General features: G+C 35.0%; 3 protein-coding genes across 3 annotated transcripts; 2 read left to right on the top strand and 1 right to left on the bottom strand.

Moving 5' to 3' along the window:
- The first annotated feature begins 137 nt into the window (after nucleotides 1-137).
- Trs33 (trafficking protein particle complex subunit Trs33) lies at nucleotides 138-1,111 on the top strand. The gene is made up of 3 exons (XM_076126605.1): nucleotides 138-431; nucleotides 503-766; nucleotides 850-1,111. The coding sequence occupies exons 1-3, from the start codon at nucleotides 342-344 to the stop codon at nucleotides 973-975; spliced, it is 480 nt and encodes a 159-aa protein (XP_075982720.1). The 5' UTR covers nucleotides 138-341; the 3' UTR covers nucleotides 976-1,111.
- Nucleotides 1,112-2,268: 1,157 nt separating this feature from the next.
- PolA2 (DNA polymerase alpha subunit B) lies at nucleotides 2,269-9,948 on the top strand. Its single transcript, XM_076126449.1, has 12 exons — nucleotides 2,269-2,427; nucleotides 2,571-2,805; nucleotides 2,993-3,038; nucleotides 3,937-4,010; nucleotides 4,566-4,733; nucleotides 5,039-5,162; nucleotides 7,218-7,342; nucleotides 7,999-8,147; nucleotides 8,480-8,714; nucleotides 8,920-9,123; nucleotides 9,353-9,536; nucleotides 9,795-9,948. The coding sequence occupies exons 1-12, from the start codon at nucleotides 2,352-2,354 to the stop codon at nucleotides 9,921-9,923; spliced, it is 1,749 nt and encodes a 582-aa protein (XP_075982564.1). The 5' UTR covers nucleotides 2,269-2,351; the 3' UTR covers nucleotides 9,924-9,948.
- Marc (Mitochondrial amidoxime reducing component) lies at nucleotides 9,939-21,954 on the bottom strand. The gene is made up of 8 exons (XM_076126450.1): nucleotides 21,660-21,954; nucleotides 17,169-17,394; nucleotides 16,350-16,497; nucleotides 15,758-15,852; nucleotides 15,367-15,478; nucleotides 14,977-15,182; nucleotides 12,195-12,269; nucleotides 9,939-10,234 (listed from the first exon to the last, which is right to left on the bottom strand). Exons 1-8 carry the CDS (start codon nucleotides 21,676-21,678, stop codon nucleotides 10,102-10,104), a joined length of 1,014 nt encoding a protein of 337 aa, XP_075982565.1. The 5' UTR covers nucleotides 21,679-21,954; the 3' UTR covers nucleotides 9,939-10,101.
- Nucleotides 21,955-23,316: the final 1,362 nt, after the last annotated feature.

Below are 23,316 nucleotides of genomic sequence, written 5' to 3'. Positions count from 1 at the left end.
GGAATGACGATAAAATAACCGAAGCAGTAAAGCAGCAAATCGTGTCATTAACGCCTTTTTACCTAAGCTATAGGTATAATATTATGTATTTTCGAACTGACTTTGTAAATGTGACCATTTATTGCAGCCAGTCAGTCCACTGTCAATGTCATCTTAGTGTCAATGTTTATTTGTCAAATCGGTACAAATATCCATCGATTGATTGTGCTTCTTGTATAAATATAAAAAAAACGCCTTTTGTGCTTTGGTCACAATACTGAAAAAAGCAAAAAAATACTATTCCTAAAAGCTGTAATAGCTTTGTCATAACATTTTCTCTGACCTGCTATAAGTTGTTATCAATGGCTGACGATATTGTATTCGAATTACTTCATTCTGAAATTATTAATTATGCTTTAGAACAAACAAAGGATGATAACAATGAGAAAAAGGTATATTGTTCACGATTTTTGTAGAGAAGTACTTAAGACTTCATTCCTTAACTAGTATTTTTCTATTGTAGGAGGTAGATTTATCTGTGGTGGAATACATTGGATTTGCAGCAGGTTACAAAATAATGGAACGATTGACTAGAGAGTGGCCAAGATTTAAAGATGAACTGGATACAATGAAGTTCATATGCACAGATTTTTGGACATGCATCTATAAAAAGCAAATAGATAACTTGCGCACTAACCACCAGGGCGTTTATGTTTTGCAAGACAATGCATTTCGGTTTCTGACCAATTTCTCAAATGGACATCAGTATTTAGAATTTGCACCTAGAGTAAGTATTTTACTTGGTTTCTAGTTACTAAAAACTGTATATAAAATGAATAATGGAAACTATGTTTTAATTATTTGTTTCAGTATGTTGCATATACCTGTGGCCTGATAAGGGGTGGACTGGCTAACTTGTGCATTAATAGTGTTGTCACAGCTGAGGTTCAATCTATGCCATCCTGCAAATTTCATATACATGTTCAAAGAACATAAACTAATTCAACTGTTATAATAATATAATCTAATATAAGACAAGAATGTTATTCCAAGTGTTAAAATTTAAGCTTTATTTAATGTATACAACTGTAACCTGTATGAAATAAAAAGATTTAATATTCTAATTTCATTATAGGAGAATGTTATTACAGCCTACATTTTACTCAGCAAGAATTTCAACCTCTGCTATAAACTTACACAGCCTTCAAATTGATAAAATATTAATAATCAAAAGAAATTTAAAAATATTTACAAATTAAAATCAAACAAAAATCTAATTATATTATAGATTTATGTTCTACTTCTGTACACTATTGTAGTTGATTAAAGCTCCTCAAAATAGCAAGTTATTATGTCTATTTATTCGATATTTTTATTTTATTAATTGTGCAGTTAGGACTTATTTAAATTGATATAGGTACCTAGTATTCAAATATTTACCCATACATGCTGATATTGATATGTATATCAAATTGCCTGAAAGGAAATTAAAAGTATATGAAATAAAAACCTATATTCATAAGATTTTTTTATTAAATATAACATACCTTGAACAAAATGTCTTATTGCCAGTCATCAACTAATTACATCTGATTGTTATATATTATTACTGTCTGACTCGCGCTGCTTAGCTTGCGTCAAAGAAGAGAATAGGTCATAAATTTTACCCATTTTTGAAACATTTTTTACTAGACGAGGTAGGTAGATAGCCACCAGAACAACTGCCAATATTCCACCTGATGAGTTATCTGGTAGATATTTAATAGAAGTGGTAAAATAGGCCATATATATTTCAGGAAATTAGAACCCGCTATTCGTGTAATCAGTCAGTCAGTGTTTGTCATTCAATATTCATGGTCATCAAAGTAAGTAGGTACCTATTATTTATTTAAGACATATTTTTAACATTTTAAGATCACGTATATTTTTAGATTCCTTACAAATAAAAATAATATCAAAAGAAAAATAAGCCTTTTCTGGAAATCGCATGTGTGAGAGAGAGGCCAGTTTGGGCCAACTTTTATTAGGTACCTAAATTGTAATTCACACATATCCATGCAAGTTTTTTTTCACTTACAAAAAATTATGATTCATTTTTCAATTAACATTAAAATCACATAAGTGTGGTATAATCAAAGATACATTTTTTACCTTAATAATAAATAAGTATGTAATTTAAAAATACAACATTATACGTTTTGTAATTTAAAAAAACAGAAGCTACGCTGGTGTTGCTACTACAAGAAGAAGAAAAAATAAGTTATAATCTGTGGTCAAAAGTTTGAGTTTGACGAAACGCACGCAAACTTTTTGATTGGCGTTGGCGCTCTTTTGCTTCCTTTCCTTTCATTCGCTCTTTCAATTTACAGAAAATGGCTTCCGAAGAATTGGTGACTGAGCAATTTCAATTTTTCGGTATTGATGTACCAAAAGAAGTTATAAACAAATGTGAGTACTTCTATTGATTCTCGCTAAGTTTTAAACACTTGAATATAATTGTTCTCCAAAGTTTGCCATAACTTTTGTATCTAAGTTAGACCGCTACAAAATGAATGTTCAAGGTTGTTCCATTATTCACTTCTTTTTCTTAGGCGTAAGTTTATGCGAAGAATACAACATTGACGCTGAATCTTTCATCGAACAATGGATGGCCTTCAGTTTAAACAACTTAAACGGCTCGGCGCCGAATTTAGATAACTTGGATACGTTTGTGAGAAAGGAATTTTCCAAGCGGGCGGCGAATCGTTCTAACGCGCCCGCTAAAGAAAACGGACAAGCGGGTACCGGCACAAGTTTGACGGTTTACGGGGCGCCCGCCTCACTCCAGTATCCTTTTATTGCGCATGCTCCACGTGTTCATTATTTACAAAAGTTGTATTTTAGTTTGTACCGTGTTGTCAGATTATTGCCGTTGGTACCGTTAACTGTTTATCATGGAATGTTTGTTTTTATGATGCAAGATGGCTTGTGACCGATTATTAACATTGTCTTAAGTTTCTTAACGACGCTTCAGATCAGACAACGAAGTTCTTTCTAATTATATGGCAACAACACCCAAGGTATTATAAACTTTTTTTTTGGTTACTTTCTTTGTTTTATACTTAGGACAAGGTAATGCTAATATCATTGTCAAAATACTGTAAATATTAAGGGTTAGAAGTATGGTTAAGGAACTGATTTTGAAAGTCATGGATTTGTGGTTGCATGAGATATTTTCAGCTAACACAGTCCGAAGAAAGAAAAAAGGAAGTGTGATCTGCCAGTTTGTGGTCAATGGGTATATGTCTAGTAACACAGTTCATCCTATCTGTGACTAGATCTACACTCATTGATTACTTGCTGGCACAACATCATGAAGATAAAGATAGTTACATGAAGTAAACATGTCATAACAATTAACTTGATGATATTTGTGGGCGAGTTTGCTTCTGGTTCATGTTCTTTTTAAATCATGACTAGATCCATACTCGTCTGCAGCCATCAACTTAATCTGCACATATTCTGCTATTGCTTACTAACAGTTTGTCATTATCTTAAGAAATGTCTATCGGTAACACTGGCAAAATTTAACAATTGCAATTTTATAACTTGATTATTTGTATAATGTATTAGTAAAATCATTTCCCAGAATAAGTACAATATCTTTAAGAAATTTATAGGAGTTTTAATGTATACCCAAAAAAAACGAATGAGTTATCTTTATTAGGATGTATAATTGCTAACAGAATTATCCATTTGCATAAATATTAAGGTAATAATATTACAAGTTATCTATTGTTCTATATGTTTCAAAAACGTATAAATTCTGCTTATATGTTATATAATTATAATTATTACTTGTCATGCAATTGCGACTTATAGAGTAAAGTTTGAACTTTGTATTGTGTATGGAACTATGTGACACATTATATACATTGATAAACTGAAATGCCAGTACTTGTTTTGTAATTTTTACAGAGGGTTAAAGTTGAAATTGAATCAGCACCTAATCAGCAAAATGATTTGTGTCCAGCCACTTATTCGCCAACAGTGTAAGTTTCAAATATATTTTATAGGTACCTACATTATCTAGCTAAAATGTTATTATATTGTGTTCAAAAATTATATTAGATTAGGGATTCAAATCAACATTAGAATAGCTATTTTTCTATTTCACATTTTGATCAAACTTGAGTGATATTAATAAATATTTTTGCCATGGTGGTAGAGATGTAAAATTATTAATAATAATAACAAATTAAAGGTAATCAAACTCACTTATTTCAAATTTAAATATAGGAATAGATGTATTTAGAACACTGCACTGAAATGTTCTAATCTCATCTGATCTCTTTTTTCATTTAAGTTCTAATGCAAGGTCACCTTTAAACTGATCACTGACCTGTATCCTCAGTAGTAAATAATTAATATATCAAGTCTAAATATATTACTTTTAATGACTTGGACAACACAGTATAGTACTTTTCTCGAGCCATAAGTGTTTAGATTGATTTGTCTTTTAATCAATTACATAAGCTGTTTGGTCAGGCACACATTCAAGTATAATATCCTATCCCTCTATTTTCTGTATGCTGTTATTTTTACAGTGGATCAGCAAAATATGCATCAAGGAATAACCCAGGAGCAGTAGTGAATTCTTTTGGAGATGAACAGTTCTTACAGACAATTGCAGAGCCATGTGGCCCTACTGACATTCTAAATTTTAAAATTACACAAGTACCTAATGAAGATGGTGAGACATACACTAAAGCTATGTAAGTTCATTCATCAATACAAATTAGGGCCAGTTTCATGACTTATGGAAAAGTATCCACAATAGATGAAGTGACAGCAAATGTGTAAAAAAAATCTGTCAATATTCCTCTTGATAGCTTACCTGATACTTATTCAGAGCTTGTGAAGATGGCAGTCATTAATCTCATGCCATATTGGTCTGTACTTGTTCCTGGTGATATGCATCACAGCTTACTAGTTACTACTGGAAAAGCAGACATCCATTTCAGGAATAGAATCCTTTGGTCTGGCCATGCGAAATTTATTTTCCTATTGTGAATTTTAGGTTTGGATTTGAGCTGCTTCATGAGAAAGCCAGTATGTTCGACAACAATATCAGATACCTGTCACAATGTATCAGTAAAAAGTCTGGGATCACTGAACTTACATCAGTTAGACATAAAACACAGGTACAAAGCCAAGTTAATATTTTTTACTTTATCCAAAACCAGAAACACACATTTACATACATATTATTATGTTGCCTACCTGCGTTAAATATCTTCTTCTAATCTGAAACTGAATGAACTTCTAATGCAGTGACAAAATATTTGAGACAAGGGTCAGTTTCACAGTTTTAAAACTAGTGTCAGATAACCTATCTGCCAGATGAAGTCTCTCTGAGCGCCATTAGGCGGAAACTCGGGTCTCACATTTGGCCGCGAGGGGATCTTATTTAGGCATTATCGCCTCCGATGGCAGACCGCTGTAAGATATACAACTGACATGTCATGTTAGACCAAGACAGACTCGGAAGGCCATTCTTCACAGAGAACTGCGTATGATACACACAATTAGCTTAACACCCTGAGCTATATTTCTTCACAATGGAAGTGCGTTTAGAACAGACCCACTTCCAAAGACTGTCTTACTAGGTGGAAACAGCTGTATGTACAGCCTTGCTCATAAGTATTAGGCACCCTATAATTTTGAGTCTTAAGAATAATTTGGTTGAAAAATTAAACTAATTTGGTAATAAATATTCATTTATTAATAAATAATTATAAAATATACTAATATTTTGTGTGTCTGCCCTTTGCTTTGATCACTGCAGCAATCCTATTAGGCAGGCTTCGTACAAGCTTCTTGCATTCATCTGCAGTGATGGCATCCAACTCTTCCATTAAAGCGTTTTTTAACGCCGATTTTGACGTTATGGTGTGCTCACGTATCTTGCGCTTTAATATACCCGAAAGTTGCTCAATGGGTTGAGATCTGGAGACTGTGCCGGCCAATCTCGTAAGTCAATGTTGTTCTCTCGGAACCAACGCATTGTGACTGCCGATGTGTGACAGGGAGCATTATCCTGCTGGAATTTGACACCGTCTAAGTTTGTGTCGCCAAAAATGCGCGTCATAGAAGGCATCAACGCGCTTTCCAGTACATTTATGTACTTTTGGCTGTTCATACGACCTTCGCAAACGAACATTTCGCCCACTCCATCGGCAGACATGCAGCCCCAGATCATAATGCTCCCGCCTCCGTGTTTCACGGTAGGTACCACACAACTTGGGTGGTATTCTTCACCGACACGCCGTCGCACAAAAACTACACCAAGCGTCCCAAAAATCTGAAAAATTACCGAAATAAACTTGATTTAAAATTTGTCATATTTTTTCTAAAATTAAACTGTTGAAAGCGAAATGGTTGTTGATATTTAACATTAATGATATAAAACTTACCTCAAAGTTAGATTCATCGGACCACACAACATTGGACCAATCTTCCTCAGTTAAATGTTGGTGTCTCAGAGCCCATTCTAAGATCTTCTTTTTAAGCACTAATTGATCTTCCAATAGTCTCTGAAAGATCTGCAGCGAGCTCAGAAGAAGTTTTTTTGCGATTTCTGAGGGAATTACGAATAAGTAATCGGTCTTGTCGCGCTGTTGTCTTATAGTTTCTACCTGTTCTCGGTTTGTCCGCGTGAGAACCAGTCTCGGCAAACCTTTTGATAGCAGTTTGCACTGCACAGCGAGAACACTTCACCATTCTGGAAATCTCTATCTGAGACTTGCCTTGTTCATGTAGAGTTAGAATTTTTATCCGATTTTCCACACTCACTTGAGTTAATTTAGGCATTTCGTAAAATAGACTGTATCTAATTTACAAATAAGTCGCAAATAATAGCCTCTTGACACTACGAGTAATGAAAGAAGACTGATTCAAAAAATAAAATTATTTCAAAAAATGACATAATTAACAAAATGTTAACCAGATGTTTTATGACACCTTAGAATTTGCAATCCCTTGTTTAAAATTTCCTATTGATAACGCCGCCTAGCATATTGATAAAAGGATTCGTCAATTTTTAAATACTGAATGAGTTGCACGTGTTTTATGGGGGTGCCTAATACTTATGAGCAAGGCTGTATATGTATGTAAACGGCTGATACGCTTTCTTACACTACTTCAGAAGTAAAACTAGCCATAAAATAGTAAGTTAAACGTTCAAATAAACATTACAGGCAGAGGTATCAGTGGCGGGTCGCATAGAGTGCGACGCAGACGCGCGCCTCAACGCCAAGAGTGTTGTACTGCAAGGAACATGGGAACACTCACTTAGTCAAGCTGTACCTGTAGATTTAGACAAGTTTGTATATTTTACTTATACTGTAATTTTAGGAATTATTGTATAATGGTGTCTACTTGTACATTTGTCTGATTACTTTTTTTAAACTTCTGTAGTACGCACGTAAATTATTTTAAGTTGAGAAACCTTATGCATTAGTTTTGAATAGTAAATGACATAGCTGCACAGAAAATTGTGGCTAATATTGATGATGGCGAGCAATGTTGCTTGACACCTTAAACTTATAATTTATTTGTCGTATGGTTAATGTTTTAACCATAAATTTATCAGCACTGGCTGATTAAGCTAGTGCTGATAATTTTTTTCACATAGAGCCGACTTTGTACGCACCTGCATAAGTCAAGAGAGGTTCAGCTCTAATACCACTAAGCGGCCAGCCGTCCACCTAATGTCCGCAATCAAGGTTGCTCGACCCGCTGACCGTTAGGCTCAAATCACACCAAGAAGGCAGTCAGTTTCATATTTTAATTGGTCTATAAATTGTGCTAAGAAACCGCCGCTGCCATCGCGGTGTGATTTGAGCCTTACCCCTTTTTTTTTTTTTTTTTTTTTTTTCGTCAGGAAAATTGAGCCTTACCCCTGACTTCAACTAACTATTAACGCCTAAGTTGCTATCAAAAGTGCTTTTATGTAAAACTGCATTAACATTCTAACAGTGTGAAGCAGTATTCGTTATTCCCTGGGCAGACTGTGGTGATGCGAGGTATAAACCCGCGCGGCGATAAGTTTGTGGCGCACGAAGTGTTCTGTGACGCCTCGTTACCTGTAGCAGATCATAAGGCAGACATGATGAACACAACTAATGGTTAGTATAAAAGGTGTAACATAATTTAGATCAATTATTTTATTTAATGGTGCCAAAGATATTTGTCTTTATGTCATCTAGATAGGTCTATTTGTATCTGAACATCTATTATTGGCTCCCTAGTAACCAGCCTGAATTTCCATGATTTAGTTTGTATTAACTATTAGTAAACATCATGATTCCATTAATATTGTGTATTTTTTTGGAACCGTTATTTCTCGATATTTTGAAATTAATGTCATTTGGACACAATGGGAAGTTCTTTAAAGTTTAATTACTTGACGTATCAATGAAGAGACTGTGTATATTATTTAAGAAATTGTGTATTTTAGGTAAAATGTCGTTAGTGGTAGCGGCTGGTCCGTATACAACATCAGACAACATGGCCTATGAACCTTTAAAAGACTTAGTCACATACATAAGCACACACAGGCCGCACGTGGTGATCATGACGGGACCTTTCCTCGACAGTGAACACGCAAAAGTGAAGGACAACACTATGGCAGAAACATACAAATCATTCTTTGACAAATTAGTTGATAATTTAGGTGACATAAGTAATACTAGGTAAGTTTACTAATTTTGATTTTAATGTATTTTCACTTTTATAATTTTTTAGAATATCAATATATAGCGTCAAACCACTTATTATCGTATCGTATGGTAGGCCGTTTGCTTACATCACATTTGCAGCTTTTTGTGATGTAGCTTTCCTCTACCATATGGGACAACGATGTAGACAGCATAAAAATAATATTATCTCTTTTTTCAGCCCATATACAAAGATATACATAGTCTCTAGCAATAAGGACGCTTTCCACGTGAACATCTACCCGACACCGGCGTACTCCAGTCGGCGGAAACACGCAAACCTCCACTTTGTACCTGACCCGTGCACGCTCAACATCAATGGCATTGTCATCGGTGTTACGAGCACGGACATCCTCATGCACATCAGTCAAGAAGAAATCTCATTGTTAGTATTAATCTGTATCTTATTTTACTAATTGACAAGTTTATTTGTAAAAAGCACATAACTCGTGCTGATTTTCTGATCTTAAGAAATATTTTTTCTCATAAATCCAATCTTGATACGTTAAAACTGGAAGTAATTAGCTCAACTCGTGCTGATCCTGTCAGCCTAGCTTATGTGGTCTCATTTTTAGGTACTAGTATTGATAAATTATACCAATGTACATGTATAGAGGTATGGCGGGCGACAAGTTGTCTAGACTGGCGGGCCACGTGGTGATGCAGCAGTCGTACTACCCGCTGTGGCCGGCCGCGCCCGGTCTGGCGATGGATGCAGCACTCTGGGCATCGCATGCGCAGCTCAACACAACACCTCACGTGCTCGTGCTGCCATCTAACTTCAGATATTTTGTTAAGGTTTGTGCCAAGACTTGTTTTAATAGAGTCCATTAAGTAATGCATAACAAACTCCGTAGTGCACTTTTGTAGGAAATAATTTTATATTTAAAAGTTTCTGACTGTAAACCCTCATTTTCTGTTTATTTCACAGTGGCCAAAGTTCAAAACCTGTATATATATGCACATTTTAAGTGTACATTATATAAAGTCAGAACTGTGCTTTTGATATATTGCTATTGTATTTTTCTATTTATTGTAATACATACTATCTTCCAGGACGCGAATGGTTGTGTCGTGGTGAACCCCGAGCATCTGACGAAGGGCACGAGCGGTGGGACATTCGCTCGGCTACTAATATCAAATGACAACGACAAGAAAATAGCGGCACAAATATTACGTATATAAGAATAAACCCACCAATTTCTAAAAAGATCGTTTTATTTCATCAACATTTAAAAACATGCAATATAAACCCTAAAGTTTACCGTTATACAACTGATAACCAGATCTTTACTTAACTACTATTAAAAATATCTTTAAAAACATTGTATAGATATAAAAATATATTTTATTATGTACGTCTTTAGTAAGCGACATAAATGGGATCGTTGAGCGAGACTTGGCCGCCAGGTCCACTGCGCAGTGCCAGCTGCACACCCATACGCGGAGAGATACCTGTTGCCTTGCGCACCAATGGGTCTTCTACTAAACGGTAGCTGGAATAGAAAACGAGGCTGTTATAATTTACGACATAGTAAATTAGGAAAATCCTAATACCTTTTTATTTATTTGTTTAACCTTTTCACCGCCAGAGTAATATTGAAAATCGGTGTTCCCCACGCCAAGCAATAAATTCCTTCGTTTATACCTACAAAATAATAGTCACGGGAAAAGTGTATATCGATAAAACTTCGATTAATTTTACGTGTTCTTATATTATGAGTAAAAATTGCATAAAAGTACCACAAAATTTTATTGAATTTCTCCCATGTGTCAACTTTACACTACTCAGTACTCATTACCCAAAAATAACAATGATATACACGAACAATTTGCATAAAAAAAGTACTTAATTCAAATATTTTATTCAAAAAGTCACAGCACTAATCCCAGTTGTGACGACACCTTTTGACGTTAAGAAACGCCACTGGCGTGGTCAGCGCTGCGATTTCAAATTTTGCCGCCTTATATTAGAGATGTACCAGTGTGGCAAGTCGGAGTGAAGTATAATATATCGTTACGTTTAATCATTCATCTGAATACGTTAAATTATAATCAATACTCAATTTTGCACAATTGTTTCGTACTCGTATCTTACGATTTTAATAAATGTAGAAATAAAATTTTCGTAATATTTTTCTAGTCTATAAAATTTATTTTGATGTAGTAACATGGAAACACAGTTTGAAAGAACTCTATGACTCGGTAAAATAAATATGTTTTGTGCTCTATGATTCGAAATGTCACTGTTATTCCGCGTACTACGAAAATATTTTGCTAATTATGTCTACTTCTAAAGATTCTCGTCCATGTTCACCAAGCCTAATTAGCAATTTAAATAAAATTATTATTATTAATAATTTATGTACCTATTATTAATAACGTATTGCAACAACACTACGAGTGTCCAGCAGCGCGGGTGACGTCAGAGCGCGCCGTCTGATTCCGTCAGTGGCGTACGAAGCACTGTAAGGGATTCCGCTAATAGAGATGCGCGAGAGTTGCCACAAAATGATCGATTTGCACTTATTTAGTCATGAGTTTATCACTAGATATGGTAGTTTTATTACATATTTAGGTTTGTATTGAATCTAATTTAAAACATATCAGACAAAAAATTTTTTTTCAGAAAGGAGTGAAGTATTTCAATTTGTTTTCGAAATATTGCATAAAGTGTTTAGATTGTAGTCCTTTTCCTTGCACATCACTAGTTGACGCGTCTTCACGTCTGTGGCGTGGATTTGCGGGCTAAATTTATACATTTTGCATGATGATTTACTTTGTTTTTTTTTCAGGTACAACTGTCTAATTATTATATGTCTTTGTGTAATAATGTAATAAATATGTTTAGGTAATAATAACAGGAGAAAGAAAACACTTGAAACGTATTGTTGTATGTTTATTTTGAACTATAAAAAAGTGATATTTTTGACGTGCTATCACGTCGATGGCGTCGTGAGCGATTTTCAATTTTACGTCTCTTAACGTCCGTGGCGGTGAAAAGGTTAACAAAAAAAAAGCTTTAAAGCCAAAAAGGTTTTCTTTTTGGCTTTAAAGCTTTTTTTTGTTTAACTTGGTGGCGATTCTGGCTTAACGTTCAATTCCGCAAATAATTTAATACCTAGTTCAAAAATATTTTAAAGTCGCATTAATTTAACTTCTTAGCAACCATCATAAAACAAAGGTCTGCAATTTGGTTCTATTTTTTTTAGATAGGTACTAATGATATCTGGATTATCTGGTGAATTAAGACAGCTACAAAAAATATATTGGTGTAACCAAGAGTATTCAAATATTCGTCTTGACCACCGCGCGTAGTAAAAATCATCACCACCACATTACACGCGTAGGTAAGTATATAGATACTTCCTACTATGAGCGGTCGGTGTTTAATAAAAATAATACATACGAGTGTGTAAAGTAACATAATAGGTAAAGGTAGTGCAAAATAATTACTTTCTGAGAGTCTGAAGTGGGTCCATGTTCTTGTTACGGACTCCAGTCTCAGGATCAATTGTTGTCAGGATGCATCTGAAAGTAGAAACAAATAACGTAATTAGGGGTGGGTTAGTTCGACAAAAATGCGATGCGAACATTTCTTATTATGTCATTAAGTTATGTTCTAGGAGTCTGCAAGCAGTATTATGTAGGTACCTTTTCAATAATCTATCGTCAGTCATACATAATTTAACCGATTCGTTGCGTATGGCACGACAGGCGTGCCATTCAATTCTTTTATATATGGCGTATGACACGAGAGGCGTGTCTTTTTTAAATATCATATCTCAAACTCGCTCAAATTGAGATTTCATGAGGTGCTTTCAAACTAAAGATTTATTTGTTTTGAATATAGATTATTCCTATAGTCTTCGTTTCTGGAAATAATGCGAATCAGATAATTTCGGGAGTTGACAACCTTGATAAGTTGCATTACGATCACTGCGATTAGCTATGATTATGGATTATAATTAATAGCCACACCTGTTTTAACCATGTAAGACAAGAAATACAATAGGAATGATTAAGGATGTAATGTTTTTAAATTCACTTTATGTAATAAGTTATTCGAGTTTACATAGGTAATGTAATAATAATTAAACTTTATTTTCTTTGTAGTATTGCAGTATATCTATAATATAAAAATGAATCGCAAAATGTGTTGGTAAGCGCATAACTCAACAACGCCTCCACCAATTTGGCCAAATCTTTTTTTTAAATGTTCGTTGAAGTTTAAGGATGGTTTTTACGGCGAGAAAAATTAGAATTATCGCTGGAAAAATCCTAAAAATAACCCTTTTCTTTTTCTCATACAAATCTATATATATAAAAGAAAGTCCTTATAACTCAAGAACGGCAGAACAGATTTGGCTGAAAATTGGTAGGGACGTAGCTTAGAGCCAGGAGAGGGACATAGGATACTTTTTATCCCGCTCGACCGTGTTTGAACATGCTAGAAGAACAGAATATGGAAATAACAACACCAATCAGTCATGATCTCCTGGTAGCTGTGGATCTATTTTCCGATCAGAATTAGGCCTAAAAAACTAAAAAACGGCTCTATAAACTATAAAAACTCTCTATAAACCTTTTCACAGTTACCAGGAGATCATGACCACTTGCTTGCTAAACAACTTTAATTTTTATAGATTTAGCTTCAAAACCGACGTAATTTCATTGAAAATTTTTCACCCCCGTTAAGGCAGAATTTCCAAAAATATTTATTGCGTCATTCTTAATTTCTAACTATGTAGCCAAATATTAATTTTAATCGAATTAACTCCAAAACTGACGGAGTTTCATACAAACTTACCCCCCTAAAGAGCGAATTTCCAAAGAAAATAGCCTATATGTTAGCGAAGACTAATAGCTATATAACAAAAAAGTTTCATCTAAATCCGTCCAGTTGTTTTTGCGTGAAAAGCAAACAACAAACAGACAGACAAAAAAAATTAGTCATATTTTTGGCTTCTGTTGGTTGTATGAAGACCCCCTATTTTAGTTTTTCTTTAATATGATCTATAATGTGCAGACATGAGATTGTTATAATTTTCTTATATGTATAGGTTTACAAACACTTTTTTTAAATAATAAAATGCCATTTTTATTTTAGAGACAAATACAAAAATATAACAAACTACATTCAAGATTTCAATCATCTATACTTATATTATAAAGCTGAAGAGTTTGTATGTTTGTTTGTTTGAATGCGCTAATCTCAGGAACTACTGGTCCGATTTGAAAAAAATCTTTCAGAGTTAGATAGCCCATTTATCGAGGAAGGCTATAGGCTATATAACACCACGCTATGACCAATACGAGCAAAGCCGCAGTAAATTTTTTTTTCAAAAACGGGGAAAATTATCTGTTATGTGACGCAAGCGAAGTTGCGCGGGTCAGCTAGTATTATTATATAATCGATAGGTATATGGCAAAATGACTAACAGGTTACTATAAAAATAATAAATGAAGTAGGGAAGTAAAAAATTCCCTTCGTTTTATTTACACTAAATATATTGGTTTTCATTAACACTATTCTTACAAATACATATAAATAAATTTACTGCTATATTAAGTTTATGTGTATTTGTACATTTTTAAATATAATCTGTTAAGAAGTCCAGTCATATTAAATTAAACGATGATAGCTGCAACCTGCAACGGCTACATTTCTTAAAATATTATTTTAATAAATGAGTCAACCGGCACCTGTGTCGGCTGTGTCATTTACATTACAGTATTTACAACAAAACGTTGTAATTCTATGACGATAAGCTGCTTTAGGCCATTTTAATTTTTTTTTTAAATAGTACAAAAGGTTTACAACTTGCGTATGAAAAAATTACTCACCATCCATTTCACTGAAACCACTTAGTTAGCCACTTTAAATACCAATTATAACCACGTATCTTTCCGTTCACAACTGACGTTAGAAGTCGACTAAACTGAATCACGTCTGAATAGGTAGAAAATAAGCATAAAACCCTTTTTCTTTTACACATGGCTGATAGCACTATAGGCGTGTCATCAACTTCTATGGCGGTTGGCCCGACAGGCGTGTCACGAAATATATTTGTTTGCCGCCACAGCTAGAAGTTTACGAAAACGCAAGTCGCAACGAATCGGTTAAACTACGCATTAGTTGCTGTTAGATAGGTAACCTATTTTTGATTAACGCTAAAGCGTTTAAAATAGTTTACAAATGTTACATTATTTTTCAAGAGAAAATCGATAATCTTACCTAGTGCATGGCTTGATCACTTCAAATATATTTTCTCCTATTTTGAGATACTTCCAGTTGTCTTCATCATAAGCTTGAGCTCCTGTCAGTAGGAAATTGGGCCTAAAGTAGGTTTCGTTGACCTTAACGTCGTTGAGTCGTGTGTTCAGATCATCAACTGAGGCCTCATTGATAAGGTTGAAAGCTAATTCGTCCGGGAAAATACCCTGAAAAGTAATATCGTTAAAATATTGTATACCTTCATTCGCAAAAAAACTTCATTTATTGGAATAGGTAGGTAGGTACCTACTAAAAAACTTTTTTTTTTAAATAATATCTATGGTTCTCGTAGCTGTAAAATAATTTTGTATACTTAGTCTCTTTTTAAATTAGGTAGGTGGAGGCGCTTACCGTATCACTCTTCCTCCACTTAGTGAATACTTTTGGCGCTCCTACTTTGGGTCGGCACTTTTGAGCTGCGTAGTAGACCAAACGGAAGTTCATGTCCGGACGAGCGAGGAATCTAAAAACATACTTTTCTTTATATTTCTGATATTTAGAGATCGGTAAACAAAAATCATCAAAGAGTCGGGTCAAATTCAAAGACGTAGGAATTAACATGCAATACCTATTTTTTTTATCTCTATTATTCTTTTGTTCAAGTAGCAATGTACGCAGTCGCGTAAATATACAACATTGTCGATAAGACAGTGTAAGAAACATGTAATTAATGTAATTAAGCATGAAACTGGAATATAAAAGCTTGATAAAAGTAATAATTGGGTTCAATGTCAATACGTACTTGGTGATCCATTTGTTAACTTCATCGCCGCAATCGTATACAGGCACTTCAGCTTTCCATACAGTTGCATTCATCTGTTTTTGAGTAACCATTACCTGAAAAGCAGATAAAAAATCATAATTTAGCTAAGTAACTAGGCATAACCATAACTATAGGCACTAACCTACCTATTATCTATAGGTTGGTTAGCTGTTAGGAATTAAGAAAAAACATGGAAATTCACTTAAATCACCTGTAAAGTGTGTTGCTAGTACTGTAGGTACTTACTTAAATCTATCTAAGTAATATTTCATAGTTAGTTTCATTGACTGATTGACGCGCTCCGCACTTAATTAATTAAGATATACAATATCTAATAACACATAACTACACTAAGTACGTAGGTAACCTACTTATAATAGTTCCAATAGAGTATGTTTTTAAAATAACCGAGGTTCATAAAAATCTTGTTGTTATTTGCTATAAATATACCTACCTATTACATAAATAAGTTGATGGACTTTATAAGGTTAAAGACATATATTAAAAGGCATGTCGGAATAAACATTAACTCGTATAAATATACGTAGTAAAATACTTTGATATTACTTACTTCCGCCAAATTAATTTCGATCTTTTCCATACTAGGATGTTCCAATGTAAGGATGGCATTCTTGATAGTTGGCTGAACTTTCAGTAGTTCAGGATACACTCTTGCTGTGATGAAGTTATTGTCTTTTGCGTCGACAATCATCAATACCCTGCGTTATATAGTAAAACATGATAAGTATAGATGGCCCAGTATCTAAACGTCGTCGATTAAGGAATAATGATTTGCGTCGGATAGAGTAGTATAGAATATAGGTATTTAAGAGATCCTAATTTATTGAGATCTGTACCTTACCTAGGTATTTAGATCCTTGGTGTGTGCTACCTACTAGATATTCATCTTTCATTTATAATGCACTTCTGCTGTCTCATGCTATTTGTCGCTATACAAACATTTATTTATGTCCCACATTATTTATTATCAGTGAGTGGTTAATAATAATGACTGATCTCAATATTGACAAGATAACTAGTGTCATCAAACGTTAAGTGTATGTATGTCGAAACATGTTTTATCTATTCATTAGTCTTACTTCTATGACAATGTTGAACTTATTGCGCACAATTTGGTAGTTGTTTGGCTTAACGAAAAATTATTAAACTCGTACTCGTAAAAGGTTTATCTAAAATGCTCCGGCTATGGCGGCTATGTAGCTTTTTCGTAAACAATGTTGAAATTGTAATTATTACAGACTGAAACATTTTATTAGACACTCATTTGTGCAATAGTGACGTCACTACGTCGTATATCTATACTAAAATGTGTTTTTGACATTTCATAAAGAGTAGATGACTGGTAGGCGACTACCGTATGAATACGAACCTATCACGAAGCCAGCCGACCCTCATGCCAAGGGAGGTACATTCACCCTGGTTCAATAAAACTGGCGCGCATGACTTTATTGGGTACACATAGAGACGTTTGAGATAACCGACTTGTTTCCATTCGTCCGGCAATTTGTTCTTCTTCTCTTGATAAGCTTGGTATGCGTAATAGGCCCCGCCAAGGACCCCCACTGTCGATACAGCGGCGGTCACGTAGTGTGGAACTGTAAAAAAATAACGTCGTAAGTTAAAATAGGTACCTAGTAAACACACAATTAATTTAGGTGCTTACCTACTTTTGTTTTGAAAAATTGTGATCAATCGAAATGTGATCGGTTGAGATCTAAATAATAATTATTTAATGATAAGTACCTACCTAGGTACTATGTACCTATGTTTACTGCATACTGTTCTTAAACACTTGCAATTCAAAGGACAGATTACGTAGGTAGGTACCTACCTATATTCAAGTACCTACTATGTAACCATAAACAATAATACATATTTACTCGTAGTTAATTGTTGATAAGAAAATAATAATAGATAGTTAAGTGGCGACTAATGAGTAAATTGGATTTTAATTGTTAAAACAAAACAATAAATTAAGAACGGTGGTAGGCAATAAATTGGTTTCATCTCGAGTGCTATATCTACTTTAAGAATATTCTTCTTTATCAATTATCAGATTTTTTTTTAGCAAAATAAGGTGTCCCTAGGCGGTCGGCTACAGAGACTTTTCCATTGATATCTGTAAATTTTTCTAACAGAAATAATAGAGATAATGACGCGCAATACAACTGAAAATGTAGGTACCAAATACATTGTCCGTTAGTTAAACTAAGAGAATTCGAGAAATAGGTATAGATAGTTACTACTTTAATTTTCCAAACTTTACATATAAGTTAATTAACTAACACGTAATAGAGTTAGGGAGTAGGGGCTAATGACACCAAATTACATAAAAAAAGTCTTAGGTGAGACGTCTTACGGGTCATGTGACTGTATTTCAATGTGTCGCTGTTATTCTTATTACTTACGTAATGCAAGAAAAACTTGTGTACAAATACCTATTTTGTAATGAGTACAAAAAAATACATCTGAATAACATCGCAATTTTCCATACTGCGGGACCATCGGGCACAGATTCCAGTGTCCAATCAAAGAATCGACTCCTGGACCTCATAGCCGGGAAATTAGAAAAAGACACTTGGCTACAAGTCGTTACTGTAGGTAACTGTCTCTCTAATCCGTGACAGTTTTTGTCCCATCTCATGCCAATTTAACTATCTCAGAATTATTAGTTAACTGTATGGAAAAAAAATCTGTTAGGTGTTAGCAACAGTGTGCATACAATGCATTATTATTATGAGTCAGGAATGACTTGATAACTTAGTTTAACTTAACACAAGGTCGAAACGGCCACCAGAGTTCGGTAAACCATGACTCGGCAGATTTTGATCCAAGATTTTATTTATTAAACAAACTTGTTTATGACGACAATTAAGTTTCGTATAGTTATTGAGATCTATTCACCTTGAGCGATAACCTACTGTGGAAATATCGGACATATACAGAGAACAACCAGATGTTTATTTTATAAGTAAACATAGAGTAGGTACCTACTTAGACTACAACTTTAACTGCACGCTTGGCGCAGTGGTTAACGTGGTCCCTTACCACGCCGCAATAACCGTAACGCCCCGTGTGGGTTTGAATCCCACCCAGGACAAATAATTGTGTGATGAGCACGAGTATCTGTTCTGTCCATTAATCTATAATATGATGCTTTTTTGTCTCTTATTTAGGACTAAAAAAAAAGACAACAGACTCTGTAGCGTGAACTCATGATACATTCACAGTTACTTATTTAATAACACGACTCGGTCGTCGGTCGACAAAACATTGATTGACTCCATCCGTGATCTGTTGCGACATGCAATAATACCTGCCTACTGCGTTAGATTATGACATAACTTTGTTAGTAGGTACCTAGTTTAGACATTTTTTGTAACCTTCCCTAAACTTAAAATGTACCTACCGTCACTATATTGTCACGACTAACAGGCTAATGTTGCTTTGGCTTCTTGGCTATTTATTCTCTGGGTAACAGGGTACCTTACGGAGTAGAAAAAATCGGCAAGAACATGTGAAGGAACGGACTTATCCGTTATGTAAAGGAAAATAAAAAAACAGGCTTAAAAATGCACAACACAGTGGCCACACCTACTAAAAATCAGGAAGTAATGCACATCATGCGCGAAATTCAGAAATCGATTGTCCCTCTAGGAACAGGACGATGCACACTGCGCGTTGCAACTGAAAAGCCTTAGTGACTGGTACCACATACCTACGCTAAAATGTGACAACCCTGGGAATGTATTCACTATTCATAAAAAAACATACGTTACCATAACACAAACAAAGCAATTAGATCCACTTAACACATCAATCGTTTACAGTTGTTGTACCACTGAATGGCTGTATTGCATCAAGCATATTGTATGTGTGTTATCAGTTGCTAAATTGTCAAGTATTATTACTGCTAAACCAGGGACGTTTACGTTGGCTTCGTTATGTTTACGGTATGAAAGCCTCTCGTTAGCCAGGACAGATTAGGCAGGCGAAATAGCTCGTTCCCGTAGCCTCGGCACTGGAGGCGGAGCGGCAAGGAGGCAACACCTTGGTGGTTTAGTGGGTAGGCCTTGCCCTTCTGGTTCGGAGAGCCCCACATACCCCAGCGCTCCCCTGGGCGTTGGGGATGCAATTTCATGCATTAACCAAGTAAAAAAAAAGGCAGGCGAAATACCTGCTAATGCCAAATAAGACCTGCAGACCCTCCAATGCTACGCTTTAAAGATAGAGTAGACTGTGCAGAGCGAGTCATGACAACTATCGAGTTTAAACATTCGACCTGATAACGATTGTGATTCACATTCAGACAACAAGCACAATAAAACGAGTTATATGTATTATACGACACCACGCACCGCAATGTCATCTTCCTCTAGCACCTTTAACTGTCGTAAATGTTGTCACTGTTACCACTCCCGTAAAAGCAATGAGCCACAAACGAAAGCCAGTAGTCTGACGCCACCTTAATCATCTGCAATAGATGTCCCTACACAGGCCTATGATGATGTCCAGGTATTATAATAGTTGTAGCGACATTTTAACGATTTATATAGTCGAGGATAAAACCAAGAACTTTATTGTTTTCTAATGAATACTTTGAAATTAAGTTACACGTTGATCGCTATTCTTAACAATCGACACAATATTACAGTTAAGACTGTAGTAGGTACCTGTCTATCTATGTTATTAAGATGTAATAAGAGTGCTTAGTACCAATCTATCTAGACACATACTACACATGAGTAGATTTCTAATAGGTACCTATACCTACATAAGTACCTATGCACTGCAACGGTTTTAAACCCACAATCGCAATTGTTAATATTGTGATTAAAACTAGTCTAGCGTACCTACGCTTATTAACGTACTTAATTTGCTATGAACTAGGTTAGAAGAAAAAATACGACGGTCGGTACTTCAAATCAACAAAAAACTTTAGTAGGTAGTAACTAGTTAACCGTATCTATAGGTATAATTGGGTTTTAGGTATAAATATGTAATAATAACTCAATGATCTATTCATTATTATTACGGTCGATATGTATACATTCTGTTCTGGAACGGTATACTTAATTGTTAAATTGATAAACGTTTTTTTTAATAATTAGTCCAGCCTCCACCACGGGATCGACGTACACGTGTACCCTATGCAGTTTGAGTGACCAATAAAGCGTATCGGAAATTAATAGACCTTAGTTTTTAATCGATTTTTTTTTGTAAAATTATAAACTTCGCGAATCTGTTTCGCTGAAGACAATGAATAAAAATGGTAAAATTTCGAAACGAAATCTTGGATTTCCACGCTTGCATAATGAAGGTTTTATTTATTAATGAAACCATTGGAAACAGTTGAAACTATGTTACTAGACTTACACTACTGGGTAATTACATATCCTGCAATTTGCGTGTCACACGTAGGTACCTACATAAATTATAACTATGAACGATTAGCAAAGAACTAATAATGCATTCTATATTTCATACCTAATAAGTAAAAAACGTTTCAACTTCAAGACTTCACAATAACTTTCGATCACATTACACGTTTTTTAGCCAGTTTCCGGTCTTTTTTCATTAGACATAACTGTAACGTGTAATTCTACCGAGCATTACATGATAGCACCTGTAAATTATTCTTGCCACTCGTTTATTCTCAGCTCATAATGATTTAAACTACCTACTTCTTCAATTACTATTTTCCTCGACAACAGCCTATACCTATGGTAGTTGTGATTCACATTGCTTTTACAATAAATACAATGATTTGTATAAAGCGAGTACCTTTTCCGTCTCTAATATATTTCATGAGACACGAGTTAACAAAAAATAGACGCATAAATAATTTAAAACATCTTACCGGGATTTGAAACAGCCATGTTATTATTTTACACAAATATACCCGATATTTTCCCCGGTAAACAGGGTAAAGCGAGTTAGCACTACCGTCGAGGTAGCACGTCACAATAACACTACCATGTAGTTAGTTTGTGTTGTATGTAGTCGCTCTGAAGCTTCACGTTTGTTTGTTATGTTCACATTCTATCAATAGTTCATACTGTAGTAAGTCGCTTGCTATAAATAAATATAGGTTAATAAACCTCAAAGAAAACAATCCCGCTGTCAATATTCACTTTTAATATAGAAAATAATCGGTACTTATTTCTTCACAATATTATTGTTTCAGTAATATTGAATCGTACCAACCTCACGACACTGGGCTAAGGTTGCCGTAGCCGTGGATTGGAGACGATCGACCTGTCAAGGTGACTTGGTTTATTTTTGTGACTCAGCCCAAAAAAACACTCTCTTTACGCCCGTTGCTTCCCGATCAATAAGCCTATAGTATGTGGCACTGCATAGAGTATATTGAGGAATACTACATTGCGAATTGAATAATGTTTAATTAGTTACTTGTAGAATCTACCCTGCGATTTCAGTATGTAGTAACTATAGTATCATGATGCCGATAAAATGCAGTTAAAAATCTGAATTCTTGGTTAGTAACTATAACAGAATCAAGGAAAATATTGCAACGGGAATGGAAGTTATTTTTAATATGGGGAAACTGGGTTACCGCCTATTCTACGCGGAAGTAGCAGTAGCAGGAGTGGACACCTCGATGGGCTCCACTCAAATCACAAGGTGTTCAATGTCTGCGCTGATGTGCACATGGTGACTACATAAGTGCATATACCTGCCTACCTACTCAGAAAAGAATACGCACGCCGCGTTATTGCCTTTTCTTCACCATGAGACTCTCCTAAGGTTTTCAGCGACGCCTCTCATCATGAAAATCTTAGGCGCCCCTTCATTCGGTTTCACTCCTCGTGGAATTACCTACAAACTCCACCGAATCTGCCGGTCGGGGGACAATCAGAACCGAAGACAACCGAGTGTCTTCTCTAACGGCTCACAAGATGATACTAACTTGTTCGTTTTGTGTCACAACTACATCTTACAATCGGAAAATCAAATTGTTTTATATTCGTGATCAAAACAACGAGTTACGAATAAAATAATAGTTAACTGAAATTTAAAGTTAGTTTTGATGAAGTTGTAGGTACCTAATTAGAAATTTATTTAGACAGACGCCCTTAAATTAAATAAATGTTCATTTAGTTATTTACCATAGATGTTGGAGGGTAGGTCTGCCTGTGCAGGTCAACCGGAGCACGTTTGTTGGAATAGACCTGTGCAATTGATAACGGCACATCCGATGGACTTGCGTTGACATAAATGTAACCGATAGATCGCCGCAAGGAAAACGATCTTCTCTGGTGAATGTTTCAAAAACTCTCTCCGCTTTATGGAGAACAGTGCAGCAATGTTGCAAAACTGAATGACTGGAAGTTTTCACACTTACAGTAACTTATTTAGGCAAGTTACTGTAAGAGTGAAAACTTCCGACGATATTAACATAAACCTATTAGCTATACAATTACGTATTAGCGATAGGGTTTATGAGATACCGGGTGACAGGGGTAGTGCACGGGTGAGGATTATTAAAATTATTT

The sequence above is a fragment of the Anticarsia gemmatalis genome, chromosome 19 (assembly GCF_050436995.1).
Source record: "Anticarsia gemmatalis isolate Benzon Research Colony breed Stoneville strain chromosome 19, ilAntGemm2 primary, whole genome shotgun sequence".
NCBI classification, from domain to species: Eukaryota; Metazoa; Arthropoda; class Insecta; order Lepidoptera; family Erebidae; genus Anticarsia; species Anticarsia gemmatalis.
Note: the sequence above shows the minus strand (reverse complement) of the source record. Positions and strands in the feature narration are given on the sequence as shown.